General features: G+C 43.6%; 3 protein-coding genes across 3 annotated transcripts; all 3 read left to right on the top strand.

Annotated features, from left to right (window-relative positions):
* The first annotated feature begins 1,978 nt into the window (after positions 1 to 1,978).
* LOC123189429 (uncharacterized) lies at positions 1,979 to 2,427 on the top strand. Its single transcript, XM_044601878.1, has one exon. It carries the CDS (start codon positions 1,996 to 1,998, stop codon positions 2,425 to 2,427), a length of 432 nt encoding a protein of 143 aa, XP_044457813.1. The 5' UTR covers positions 1,979 to 1,995.
* Positions 2,428 to 3,288: 861 nt separating this feature from the next.
* Positions 3,289 to 7,752, top strand: LOC123059043 (respiratory burst oxidase homolog protein A). Its single transcript, XM_044481696.1, has 14 exons — positions 3,289 to 3,369; positions 4,107 to 4,221; positions 4,353 to 4,401; positions 4,477 to 4,587; positions 4,693 to 5,073; positions 5,165 to 5,551; positions 5,628 to 5,723; positions 5,821 to 5,936; positions 6,082 to 6,184; positions 6,272 to 6,439; positions 6,530 to 6,664; positions 6,772 to 6,900; positions 7,064 to 7,142; positions 7,433 to 7,752. The coding sequence occupies exons 4-14, from the start codon at positions 4,483 to 4,485 to the stop codon at positions 7,540 to 7,542; spliced, it is 1,809 nt and encodes a 602-aa protein (XP_044337631.1). The 5' UTR covers positions 3,289 to 3,369; positions 4,107 to 4,221; positions 4,353 to 4,401; positions 4,477 to 4,482; the 3' UTR covers positions 7,543 to 7,752.
* Positions 7,753 to 7,931: 179 nt separating this feature from the next.
* LOC123059055 (pentatricopeptide repeat-containing protein At1g09900) lies at positions 7,932 to 12,115 on the top strand. The gene is made up of 2 exons (XM_044481704.1): positions 7,932 to 9,819; positions 10,756 to 12,115. The coding sequence occupies exon 1, from the start codon at positions 8,156 to 8,158 to the stop codon at positions 9,776 to 9,778; it is 1,623 nt and encodes a 540-aa protein (XP_044337639.1). The 5' UTR covers positions 7,932 to 8,155; the 3' UTR covers positions 9,779 to 9,819; positions 10,756 to 12,115.
* The last annotated feature ends 389 nt before the right edge of the window (positions 12,116 to 12,504 follow it).

A 12,504-nucleotide genomic window follows, 5' to 3' on the forward strand; every position in this document is an offset into this window, starting at 1 on the left:
TCTGATTGGTCTAAGCCATTTGTACGTCTACCTTTCTCCGGAGATTCTAGTCACGCCATTGTTTTCTACTCCTACCTTGCATGTGATCCATCGTACTATATCTTTATGCACAAGGGATGTTTGATGTATGCTCAAGGGATAGGAGCCGGCCGTGACGTCTACGTACCTTGCTAGTGATCCATCAGATATCTTTTTTCTACCGCATGGGACATGTGGTTTGCAAACTCAAAATTCACACATATATCTTTTTTTAAGGGATCCATATTTTTACATAGCTTTACAAGAGAGTATACGGGTACCTCATAAGGGCAATTTTGAACACAGATCACCGAAACGGAACTCATCAAACGTAGACATACTCGCGGACGGTGATAATGGTGAACGCCATCCAACCGCGGGCCTCTATATGTTCCTTTCCCTCAACAAAGAAATGAAAAAACTAAGACAAATGTCCGCCTCCAGTATCAAGATCAACAACAATTCAACCGTACCACATTTAGATCTGAAAGCACTCCTCGAAAGATGTTCAACAATTTTTTTCCTAAATTTATCAAATCCAAAAGCGGCCTTAATCTCAACCTTCCTCTCATCGAGCTTAATAAACTTCTTCATAGGCACTGGTTGATCCAGTTGCTATTCCTTTGGATTTCATCCAACAATGGGTTTGCCTCTGTCATTTGATACAACACGCACATGCGTCCGGACTAGACAATGACGTGATCAAGAAATTGCAAAACATTAAGGAAATCAATGAAATGACCAAGAGTAACAAGGAGCAAAACTTACGATCTCTTCAAGTGACGCGCCCCTTGGCGACCTTTTTGGCACTCGTGCATACAAACCGCAATACTTTGTTGACGGCATTTTGAATGGCATACCATATGGATGGAGTAGTGACCTCACACCATGATCATGGACCACTTCCATGTTTTAGGGGGGGGGGGGAGGGGGGGCGTAGTTCTTGTGCCCATTGAACAAAACATGCACACTTTTGCCAAAATGCCACATTATGCTTCATGGCTTGAAAATCCACACTTGTGCCAACCATGCCTCACACAACAATCCACCCTCCTTCACCAAGTATGCAACAATCATGTTTCCTTGATAGTCAACAACGACAATGTCAAAAGTTTTTTTAGAGAAGTCAAAATATTCCGTTTGGCATTTGGCCGAACACATGCTGGCCGTGGCCTCTGCCATGGATGGCAGCGACAGGGGCAGATGGCACCTGGGTGCTAGCGGGATCCTAGGTGGAATGGCGACGACACAGTCCAAGGCGGGCAGGAGTCTGGCTGGAGCAACAGAGGTCCGACAGGGCCTCGATGGTGTCCGAGATGGTATTGCGGCGGTGGCGGTCTCCAAGGGTGAGGATACACAGCACAGGGGAAGGGAGGGAGTGGGGGGGAAGGCTCTGGGTGGGCGGTGGGGTGTTTTGGTCGGGCGGCGTTGTGGGAGTCTGACGTGGCGGATGTCCGGACTCCTCAAAACCTCCCCTAGGTTTGATTTTGGACATTCAGACCGGTCCGAACAAATTTGGTAACCGTTGTTGGATTGGCGAAAAATATCCAAACATTTGTGAGCGGTTTGATGATCCGCGTCAGAGTTGCCCTAATGCTAGTGAACTCTCTTTTGCAAGGAAAAAAAAAAGAAGAGAAGATGGTATACTCCCACCAACCCGCACCGAAGTAAGCAGCTCATGTTGATTAGCTACTATACGTACCACCAGATGATGCCGCTCATGCATATGGCTGCTCGCATAATCTTAGGATGAGCCAACCGAAAGCAAGCATGAATGCCATTCCTAACTCCCCTCCCTAGCTACCCAATCAAGTGATCAACCACACCACCTCCCATCACCGGCTCAACTGTACCGCAACATTTCTCCAAAAGATAATTTTCCTGGGTGCATGCATTTGAACCATGAACCCATGATGCATATATACTTGCAAAGGAACTTGCTACGACAAGGTACCCCGAATACAGTCTACTCCACCAATGTCCGAGGCCCATGATGAGTTTCTTCAGGTACCGATCATGTCCTCGGAGGGTCCGGTGATGATACAGTTCGTGTCCAACCCCAGCATCGCCGGCAGCAGCGACGCGCTGTCGGCGTCGCTCAGCGCCTGCCCATCGGGGAGGTCGGCGTCGGAGGTAGAGATCGAAGTGCTCTTCCATGACGCCGACGGTTACGTCTACGACGACGATGGCTGCTGCACGGCGTCATTGCTCGGCTGCGGCGGCGAGGACTTGGAGTCGGGCGGGGCGACGGCAAGGCTGCTTCGCTCGCCGTCGCCGGGCATGGAGTTCGTGGAGCGTGACGGCAAGGGGGAGCCCAAGTGGAGCGAGATGGAGCGAGTGAGGTTTGGCCGCTCGTGCTCGTCGCCTGGGAAGGCTGGTGAGCTCTTTTCACTTCGCCGATGCAAGTAGTGAAATTTTAGAAGAGTTTGTTCTGTTTTTGGTCGGGGCTTTGCTACACCTACGTAATTATGCTAGGTAATGTTACATAAAAACTACATGCCTCACTTGATAAATCACCAAACGGTCAATTGGTTAGGGAGATCAAGAACTACATGCTGCAGAGGGAGTTTAAACCAGTGAAGATCATGAGATCACAGAACATGGTCTCACATTGTCTTGCTAATTATGCCCGAACGGCTCGTAGCACCGCTTGTTAGTTGCAACGGCCACCCCCCTTCATTCATAATCTTGTATTAGCGGATTGTAAGCATGTTACTTTGGAATAAACTTTTTTTAAACCCGTAAAAAAATGTTACGTAAAAACTGATATGGGATGATTTGATTGGAAGGGGAAAATAGCCCGGCCCCGCCCCATGAAAATCGGGGGGAGAGATAAATAGATTAGGATAAGTACGTAGGTGTAGGATTATTGTTTTGGTCGTATGGGAAAAAAAAGTGAAGCAACCAACTAGCCAAAAAAAAACAGTTCGCATGCATTTCAAAATTAAACTCTGATAATAAATCAGACCAATCAAATGTGTGTTGTATGATAAAATTTATGCCGTTGAATTCGTATTTAACAGAAATTTTCATCGGCATAATTTCTGTCACAAATATATATTATTGATCTAATTCATGGTAAGGTCGGATTTCGGTTAAGGTGACTTTTAATCTTGCCACGTGTGGGATGATAGCTCATGTGGACGAGAAAAGAAAGAAAAACAAATGCAGTATATAAAGAGTAGATACAATAGGAAGTTGGATAAACAGAAAGTGCAATAGAACGTCGACGAAACATGCACTAGAATTGAGCACCCAAAAAAAAAGTAGTCTCACCCAGCCTGCCTGCCGACTCCAATGTCCAATCCCGCGGCTTCCGCACACGTTGGCGAGGCTGAGCTCTTCACGAAGGTAGGAGTTTTCGATAAAGGATGGATTTTATTAGCTCATAATGAAGCATCAAGAGGATACAAACACAATAAGCACACACCCGGCCTCTGCATAACTAGGATTCACGAAGGTAGGAGTATATTGCTAGCTGAATTTAGTCACAGATGCGTACGTATACATGTACTTTCTTTAGATTCAGGCTGCGTAGATGAATGGATTGTCGAATTGTTCGTGCGGTCGTGCTATGGGCTGTTTGTTGTTGGAGCCTGCAGCCCTGCGCACCAACTGTTTGCTGGTATGCTTCAACGTGGGCTGTGCTTACAGTGCTTTAAACAAAGATAGTAACATTCTTCACAGGAAAGAGAGATAAGGATGATGCAGAGTCCAGCCTTCGAGTGGGAGATGGGCTGGGGAGGAACCGATTGAGAGGACGGGGCTGTTTAACCTCTTTGTCGGGAAAAAAAAGCCAAGAAACACTAAAACTAGAAACACTGTCCTAGTTTCTATAAGGCAAATAATACTGAATACCATGCCCAGGGATCAATCGTTAGTCTTTGCAAGCTCTCTACATTACATATGGCTCCATGAATTTTGAAGGGTTAAAATGAAGATCGTGGTATTGATATCTTTCTTTATATGTAGTGGAATATTGAGATAAAAATATTGAATGGGTTCTCAAGAAAATAGCCATATTTTTTTTGTTTAATTTATCTCTGTATATTGCTTGCATCTCTTTATGAGCTCATATTACTCTGTAGGTGAAAATGAGTCTGCTAGTTCGGCGGAAGGGCCTGTTTTGGTCAATCAAAACAGCAATCCTAAAAGATCCATCAGTCGTTCTTCTAGCCATGGGATCAGAATAGCATTGGATAGGTATTCTTCGTCAACTGCAACTCCTATGACTCCAGTCTCAAGTATAAACACTAAGAAATATAAAAACTATTGACACATAGAAATTTCTTACACATTTTTTTACGTGTTTTCTTACACATATGAATCTGCAGCTGTGAAAGAAACTCAAGTAGCAATCTCAATGAAAAAGATATCAAACAGGTATGATGCAGACAGTCTTAACACATGATTACTAATAGCTTAGAACTGTGTATTTACATGCTTTTAATTTCTTAGGCGATAATGTTCAGTGCCTCTTTGAACAAGCTCTCATTAAGCCAAGACGAAGCAACTGAATACACACACTTGATCCTAGAAGAAATCCAAACAGGCCAGGGACTAGCAAAGGTGATCTACTAGCACCAGCCAGTATTTTATAATCACTGACTCTGTTTCTTCATATTGATAATATAAATCCAATTTATTGTCCTCGCAAAATCCTCAAACATGCAGCTGAGCGGAACAAGAAAGGGGACACTGAATGATCTCCAACCAACTTGCTGGTCAACACCTATACCAACCAAACACATACAATGTATGACATCGACAGCAATTGTCTTCTTTCGTGCTCACTGGAGACGAATATGGGTAATTGTCATCTGGCTTGTAGCATGTGCTGCACTCTTCACTTGGAAGTTCATGCAGTATCGCCAGCGATTGGCATTTGAGGTCATGGGATACTGCCTGCCAACTGCCAAGGGCGCTGCAGAGACTCTTAAGTTTAACATGGCCATTGTGCTCCTACCTGTATGCCGTAACACTATCACTTGGCTTAGGAGAAGCCGTAGCATCAACTCTGTCATTCCATTTAATGACAATATTAACTTCCACAAGGTGTGATCTATTGCCATATGTAATGTGCATTGCATTTGCATGGCTTGTATACTCCAATTGCTCCGAGCATAATATTCATATTCCAGTTTAGCTTGTTGCTGCAGGAATTGTGATCGGCATAATCCTCCATGGTGGTACTCACCTATCATGTGACATCCCAAGGATTGCAATGGCAGATAAGACCATTTTTGGGCGCACAATTGCTCGTGACTTTGGCTATCACCAGCCATCATACATGGAGATAGTGACATCAATCGAGGGGACAACTGGTATAGCCATGGTAGTGCTCATGCTGATTGCTTTCCTGCTTGCCAGTAGGCCTTCAAGAAGAAATCCAGGATCACTCCCACCTCTGGTCAGACAGATGGCGGGATTCAATGCTTTCTGGTACTCACATCATCTGTTCATTGTTGTCTACGTTCTGCTCATCGTGCATTCCATGTTCCTCTTCCTAGCAAAAGATGTATCAGAGAAGACGGTAATATGAATTGAATAAAGTAAAGATCACTATGTTTATGTCCCTGTTATCTCATACTGTCTCAAAGTGTATGCAGACATGGGTGTATGTGGTGATTCCTGTGATGATCTACCTTGGAGAGCGAATGTTCAGGATGGTCAGATCTATGGCATATGAATCGAAGATCCTCGATGTGTGTGATCATCTTCCATATTTCGTCATCTCAATGAAGTATATTTGTTTTATGCACGTCCTCTTGTAACAAATCTAATTCAGTATGTTTTTTACAGGCAATGACTTATCCAGGGAAGGTACTTTCTCTCAAGATGGCAAAGCCTCCAGGTTTTCGCTATCAAAGTGGAATGTATGTCTTTGTCCAATGTCCACAAGTATCGAAGTTTGAATGGTGAGCTTACCATGGTACCGAAGCTTTGGTAAATAGTTGGTGATATATCAGTTTCGTTACTGTTTTGCGCTGTCACTTTATCGCGTGCAAGTTTGTAGCATGGGTATTATTGCTAATTCTATATCTATTTCGTTCTGTGTTTCAGGCACCCATTTTCTCTTACCTCTGCACCAGATGATGATCATTTGAGCATCCACATCAGATCTCTGGGTGACTGGAGCTACCATGTGTATGATATGTTCCATGAGGTAAGACACTCTTCATCCTCTGAATAATGCTTCAGGTAGCTATCTCAGTACTTTAGTCATATAATATAAACACTTGACATTTTGTAGGCACTGCGTTGCAGCAACCTCGACCTGCCAAAAGTATCCATTGATGGCCCATACGGTGCAGCATCACAAGATCACTCGAAATATGAAATTATCTTGCTAATAGGGCTTGGAATAGGAGCAACACCGTTCATAAGTGTCCTCAAAGACATTGCCAATGGCCTAGATAAGGCAATGACCAGTGCAAACTGCTCATAAAGTGTAACCAGCTACGCATCTGCATACAAAATGATTTACCGTAATCTTCCCAATCCATTGCAGGAAGGCTGCGCAGCAAATCATCATAGTGCCAATGGGCTGAGGAAGGCCTACTTTTATTGGGTGACAAGAGAGCAAGGATCCTTTGAGTGGTTTAGGGACATCATGAAGGAGGTTTCAGCTCGAGACAGCAAACAGGTTACGATTTAATGACCATTCTTAAGTGTCTGTATCTACTTCCAGATGGGCATTTTCCATGACAATGAATGTCTTGCGCTCTTATAAATCTCACGTTGTAATTATAGGGTGTGATAGAGATGTACAACTATCTAACAAGCGTCTACCAGGAAGGTGACAAGCGGTCAGTGCTGATAAGCGCAATTCAGGCTCTTCATTTTGCGCGCCATGGCATTGATATCATCTCGAAAACTCCAGTAAGTCTTTCTCCTAAACAGCTACACAAAATTGAAGATTGTACAACATTCTTATTACTCTACCATTTGGTGCACTGCAATTTTCCAGTGCTAATTACCGCGAACCCTTCATTCCGTGCAATTGTCAAATTGTCAATCACAAGGCAATTTTTTATACTTGCAGGTCCGTACACACTTTTCGAGACCGAACTGGCCTAGGGTGTTCCATGGTCTTGCAAGAAAACATATCGGTGAAAGGATAGGTATGACTCTTCTGTTCTTGTCTAACAGCTAATTATATATGCAACTAATGTTCTACCGAAAAATATTTGTTGTAATTTAGAAGATGCACTGTCAGTTATATCATCGTACGATGAAATAATGATCCCCAGTTTCTTGTCTGATGTGTCAAAAGGGGAAAGAGCTGCAGATATATGACCCTAATATCATGAGTTTCCTAGTATTATTTAATTTGGGACATATTTTCCATGAAATTTGCGGTTTCAAGTTCACGTATTTGTTATTCTTGCATGGAAATGGAACGCAATGGCAGGGGTTTTCTACTGCGGGCCGGATGATTTGGGAAGACAACTGGAAAGACTCTGCCACAAAATGAACATGAGAACATTCACTAGATTTGTGTTCCACAAGGAGCATTTTTAGGATAGCTATAAGTGAAGTGGAATGAAATGAAATGTGAATTCCTGTTCCTTTATTTTTGTCAATATTTTGGGTAGAACATGAGCTTGTGTTTACTAATTACCGAAATGCAGGCTCTAATTTTATATTTTCCTCCCACAGTTGAAAAATCTTGTAAAATGACACTTTGGACAAGGTCAAATCTCTGTTGGATATGCTCTGTTTTTCTTCTAAGGGAGTAATATTTGTTTTAAAAAATATTCCTTTGAGGAATATTATTTTAGCACACTTTGAGAAATAGATTTTTTTTTAGAAACACTGAGGAATAAGTATATTTTTTAGGCAACTTTGAGGAATAGTTTTTTTTAGGGTCCTCTGTTTTTTTTGAGCACTTTAGGGTCCTCTGTTAGCTGGTGCTGGGCTGAATGAAGCATACTCCGGTTAATTGCAGACCCGGCCCACGTTCCCAAAACCCCGCCGCCGTTTCAGCCCATCGTCCCTATCCCAAAATCAGTCTCTCTCCTCCCTCCGCCGCCACCTCCGCCACCGCCACGGCGCCCGCCGGTGAACCCCACCGTTGGCGACCATCGCGCGCGCCACCGCCCTCCCCACCGCTCGGCTCCTCCTGCGCGGGCGCATGGCCTCCTTCGCCTCCGTTGCGACCCTCCCCTTTCCCACCTGCTCCTCCTCCGACGACGACTCTGACGACGCCAAGCCCCTCCCGCCTCTACCCACATCGGAGGAAATATGCCCTCCGCAGCAGCACCAGCAGCAGCCGCAGTGGCGGCAGCTGGAGCGCGACTGCAACGTAGCCATGAAGGCCCTGGCGCGCGCGGGCGACGTCGACCAGGTGCTCGCCCTCTTCGCCGAGCTCAGGACTTCCGGAACCCCCAGTGTGCTCTGCTACAACACTCTCCTCAACGCGCTCGTCGAAGCTGGCCATCTGGAGGAGGCCCCCAAGGTGTTCGACGAAATGTGTGCGTCTGGGGTGCGGCCCGATGCGTCATCCCACAACATCTTTCTCAAGCTGCGTTCGTGGACCACCGACCACGACGACTCTCCGTACAAGGTGATCATCCGGATGCAAGAGCTTGGGATGAAAGTTGACGTGAGCACGTACTCTACAATTGTCACGGGGCTGTGCCGTGCGGGGAAGCTCCTCGAGGCATGGGGTCTGCTTGAGTGGATGCAGGAAGCGGGGTGCCGTCCCATGGTGCATACTTACACGCCAATTGTACAGGGATATTGCCGTGAGGGCCGTGTCAAGGAGGCCATGGACCTGATGGCCACGATGGAAGCTGCTGATTGCCCTCCCAATGTAGTCACCTACAATGTTCTGATCAGGGCTTTGTGCGACGCCGGCCAATTTAATGAAGTCAAGCAGCTTTTAATGGAGAGCAGAACCAAGGGTTGGACGCCCAGTATTGTCACCTACAATACCTTTATGAATGGTCTCTGCAAGAAAGGTAAGGCTAAGGAAGCACTTGCGCTGCTGGGTGTTATGCTGGGCAAAGGGTTGGATCCCACAGATTTTACTTTGAGCATTCTTCTGAATTGCCTTTGCCATGCCTCGAGGATTTCCCATGCCAGATACTTGCTAGAGAGGAGTACGTCGTCATCGAGATGGTATGCTGGTGTTGTTGCATACAACACTGTGATGGGCAGGTTATGTGAAATGGGACATTGGAGGGGTGTTCTGAAGCTGTTGACAGACATGATCAAGAAAGGTGTGATGCCAAACACGAGGACGTTCAACATTGCCATTCGTAGTCTTTGCATTGGTCGAAAGTGCTCCGCAGCCAAGAGCCTGGTCTGTAACCAAGGGTTTGCTGCAAATGTCGTGACATACAATACACTGATTGATTGGTTTTTCTACCATCGAACGCCTAGTGAGGTGGGCCGCCTAATGTCTGACATGGCAGCAGGAAATATTGCTGTAGATGAAGTTACTTACACTATATTCGTTGTTAGATTATGCAGAGATGGAAATTTTGCTAAGGCCAGTAGTTGCTTTCTAAAATCGCTAGAGAATGGACTGTCAATGGATCTTCTTGGCGTCCTTATAAACAGGCTTGCTTACAATGGCAAAATCACGGAGACTATTCGCATATTCCAGAATATGAGAGAAAGAAAAGGGTTTTCCCTAGATAATTCTGTATTTGACCTCACAATTGAAAGATTCTGTAGGGCCGGTTATTGTCATGACAAATATATACATAATCTTAACTCTATTCTAGATGCAATGTTGGGAAAGCAGTGAACTGAACTCTTGTGGATCTAGGAAGCAGACGATAATTGGAGGTAGCTTACTCTTTCTTTCTGTTTTTCTCGTGATCTGAATTTAGATGGAGTAGTATTGTTCTCACTGCTGAATTCGTCCAATGAATGACAATAGGATGTTCTGTGCAGAACTTGCAACTTTGTTCTAGTAACAATTTCGGCTAGCATTCAAATTTACGGAATCTGAATTTGTAAGTGTGTTGTACCAAATTGTTGTGCTATGTAATTATCAATGGTTCCAAATGGTCTTTGTTCTAGACAATCATCACTAGATTTTCCACTAACCATATCTTATTGTGTGTTCTCACTTCTCAACAATGTTGCATGTCCTATAACAATCAGATATGATGTGCTAATTGGTAGGAAAATTTGCCGCTTTTGAGGGAAATGGAAGCTACCTGTGCCTAAATAGTATTTTCCTCTGTGCTACATAATGACATAATCATTCAGTAACATCTAGTCATATTTGCTTGTCTGGCTGACACAACTACAGTGATTTTCAGTGATATATTTATTTACTTTATGATTATATATTTAATTTAATCGTAGTTTTCATTTTGGTGTTTGGAACCAATCAACCAATACTTTATGAAATAAACGCTTCGTATGACAGATGTCGTTGCCTGATTTTTTAAAAATATTTTGGCAACTGAAATATCCTGTAATTTTTGGTATTCCTCTGAAACTATTATGAACAATGTCTCCTCTAGCACACTGCAATTCGGTCCATGGTTTGCACGAAACAGTAGCTGTTTTGCCTTTGGCTGCCGTTAAAAGCATTTTAACCTGAAATGCTCTGTTTTCTGGCCTGCTAGCCGAAAACAAAGGAATTTCTTGAATGCAGACATTGTGGAATATTATCTGTTATAGAAGCATACTTTTTATTTTGTTCAGCATTACTGTAGCTCCGTTTCTCTTACTCAGGTTTCCTTTTGAGTTATACATGTCATATTTCAGGAATGGATTCCCTCTTTTCATTATTTTCCTCCTGCCAACTGCCATGGATGAGAAGTGTGGACACTGCTAAAGATACTCAATACGTGTTGTCTGACTTTTATAATATTCCGTACATCAAAGATGGCTGCATGCCTGTTTATGTTAACATATTCCACCCTGCCACTCAACAGACAGAGTCTAATTGGTGAGTTATGGGAAGATTGACTTACTTGCCAACATAGAAAGGTTTGGTAGTCGGTACTAAAGTTACATAATTAATTATATTGATTTACATAAATGGTGTTATTTATGTATCTAGTGTTGTAAACTAGTACTGTAGTAAGAACTAGCAAGCAATATTTTTAGGCTGGTATTATAATTATGTTTGAATTTTATACATGTTCTGCCAAGTTGCATATCTATGCTACAAATATTTTAGTGACTAGGACGCCGAATTTTCCCCTCTTACCTATGCTATTCTCCACATCTGTGACACCTCAGCCCAGCCTGGTTGAAATTCAGCCCAAGTGTGGCCGATGAGTATATGTGTGCATTAGAACTTAAGTGGAGATACGTACCGCCTTGCTAGTTTAAAGGTGGAAGCCACCAATATCAGTAAATACCCAAGGGTTCCCAAGGCAATAACGTCCTGTTAGCCATTTTTGCGGGAAGCAAGGACGTACGTATAAGCAGGATACCTTGGTATACTCAGTATGCAGATTAGTTCTAAGCCAGTTGGGACCTTGGTGTGTTACCGCATATAGGCTTCGCTCTTTGATCTTTGAACCCTGTTTCTATCATATCCACACTTGGTTAACTTCCTGTCTTCTGCAAGCTTGCAATCAACAACATGCTGCACAGGTGGGATTCCAATGCAAGTTTTTCCTATTTAATACAGGATTACTGCAATTGCAAACAGTTTTAGCCATATAAACTTGACAAGATGAGGATGGTAATGATCCGACAAGGTATGATGGCATATAGGCCATACTGATCACCGTGTCCTGTATGCTGGATCCTCTACCATTCTGTGTTCTTTCTGAAAGCGTGCCAATCCCTATGTTGGGCGGAGCTGAGAATCCTCTATTTGCTGGGATCAAGCTTTTCCTCTTTTTTTTTGCGGGTGATCAAGCTTTTCCTCTGCAGGGGCCTTGTGCAGTAAACCCCCTATGGACGTTCCCTGTCGAATCATTTGTGCTGGCAGGATTCCTGTTATCTGGTTCAGAATGAAACTTGATTAGTGAGGTCCTGTGGTTGTGTATCCTTCTCTATCTACCATAGGTAGAGTGCATATATCACCAGGTAGGTGTTTGTGGTTACTCTACATAGAGCTCTTTATAGAAGACAAAAAAAAAGTGTCAAGTAGGATTCTTCTCTTGTTCTTATCAGCATTTAGATTGTGAAATGTAGCCCAAAGACATTCAGGTGAATTGGATTTTGCGTGTGTCAAAGTCAGGTCGCCGTGCTCTAAATAGATTTTTCTTCTTCTGATTTGTGTCGTTTATTTCTGACCTCATGATTCTTGTTCGTTTTGTGGGCAGCTACTCCCTCCGTAAACAAACATAAAAGCGTGAAGATCACTAAAAATATAAAAGTGTGAAGATCACTAAAATAGTGATCTAAAGGCTCTTATATTTCTTTTATAGAGGGAGTACTAGCTAGCTCCTGAACTAATTTTGACATATTGCAGCATTATTTTCCCTTTATTTCAGTCATTCTGAATGTTTCTCTCGCGTTATTCTTTTCAGTCTCAGACCAGTGTGTCTGTCA

The sequence above is a fragment of the Triticum aestivum genome, chromosome 1A (genome assembly GCF_018294505.1).
Source record: "Triticum aestivum cultivar Chinese Spring chromosome 1A, IWGSC CS RefSeq v2.1, whole genome shotgun sequence".
Lineage (NCBI taxonomy): Eukaryota > Viridiplantae > Streptophyta > Magnoliopsida > Poales > Poaceae > Triticum > Triticum aestivum.

Bases quoted from the DNA above. Each gene is read 5' to 3' on its own strand.
- LOC123189429 (XM_044601878.1), top strand. From the start codon at position 1,996: ATGTCCGAGGCCCATGATGAGTTTCTTCAGGTACCGATCATGTCCTCG.
- LOC123059043 (XM_044481696.1), top strand. From the start codon at position 4,483: ATGTTCAGTGCCTCTTTGAACAAGCTCTCATTAAGCCAAGACGAAGCA. The intron at 5,074-5,164 runs GTGTGATCTATT...ATTCCAGTTTAG, and splicing joins ACAATATTAACTTCCACAAG to CTTGTTGCTGCAGGAATTGT. The intron at 6,901-7,063 runs GTAAGTCTTTCT...TTATACTTGCAG, and splicing joins ATATCATCTCGAAAACTCCA to GTCCGTACACACTTTTCGAG.
- LOC123059055 (XM_044481704.1), top strand. From the start codon at position 8,156: ATGGCCTCCTTCGCCTCCGTTGCGACCCTCCCCTTTCCCACCTGCTCC.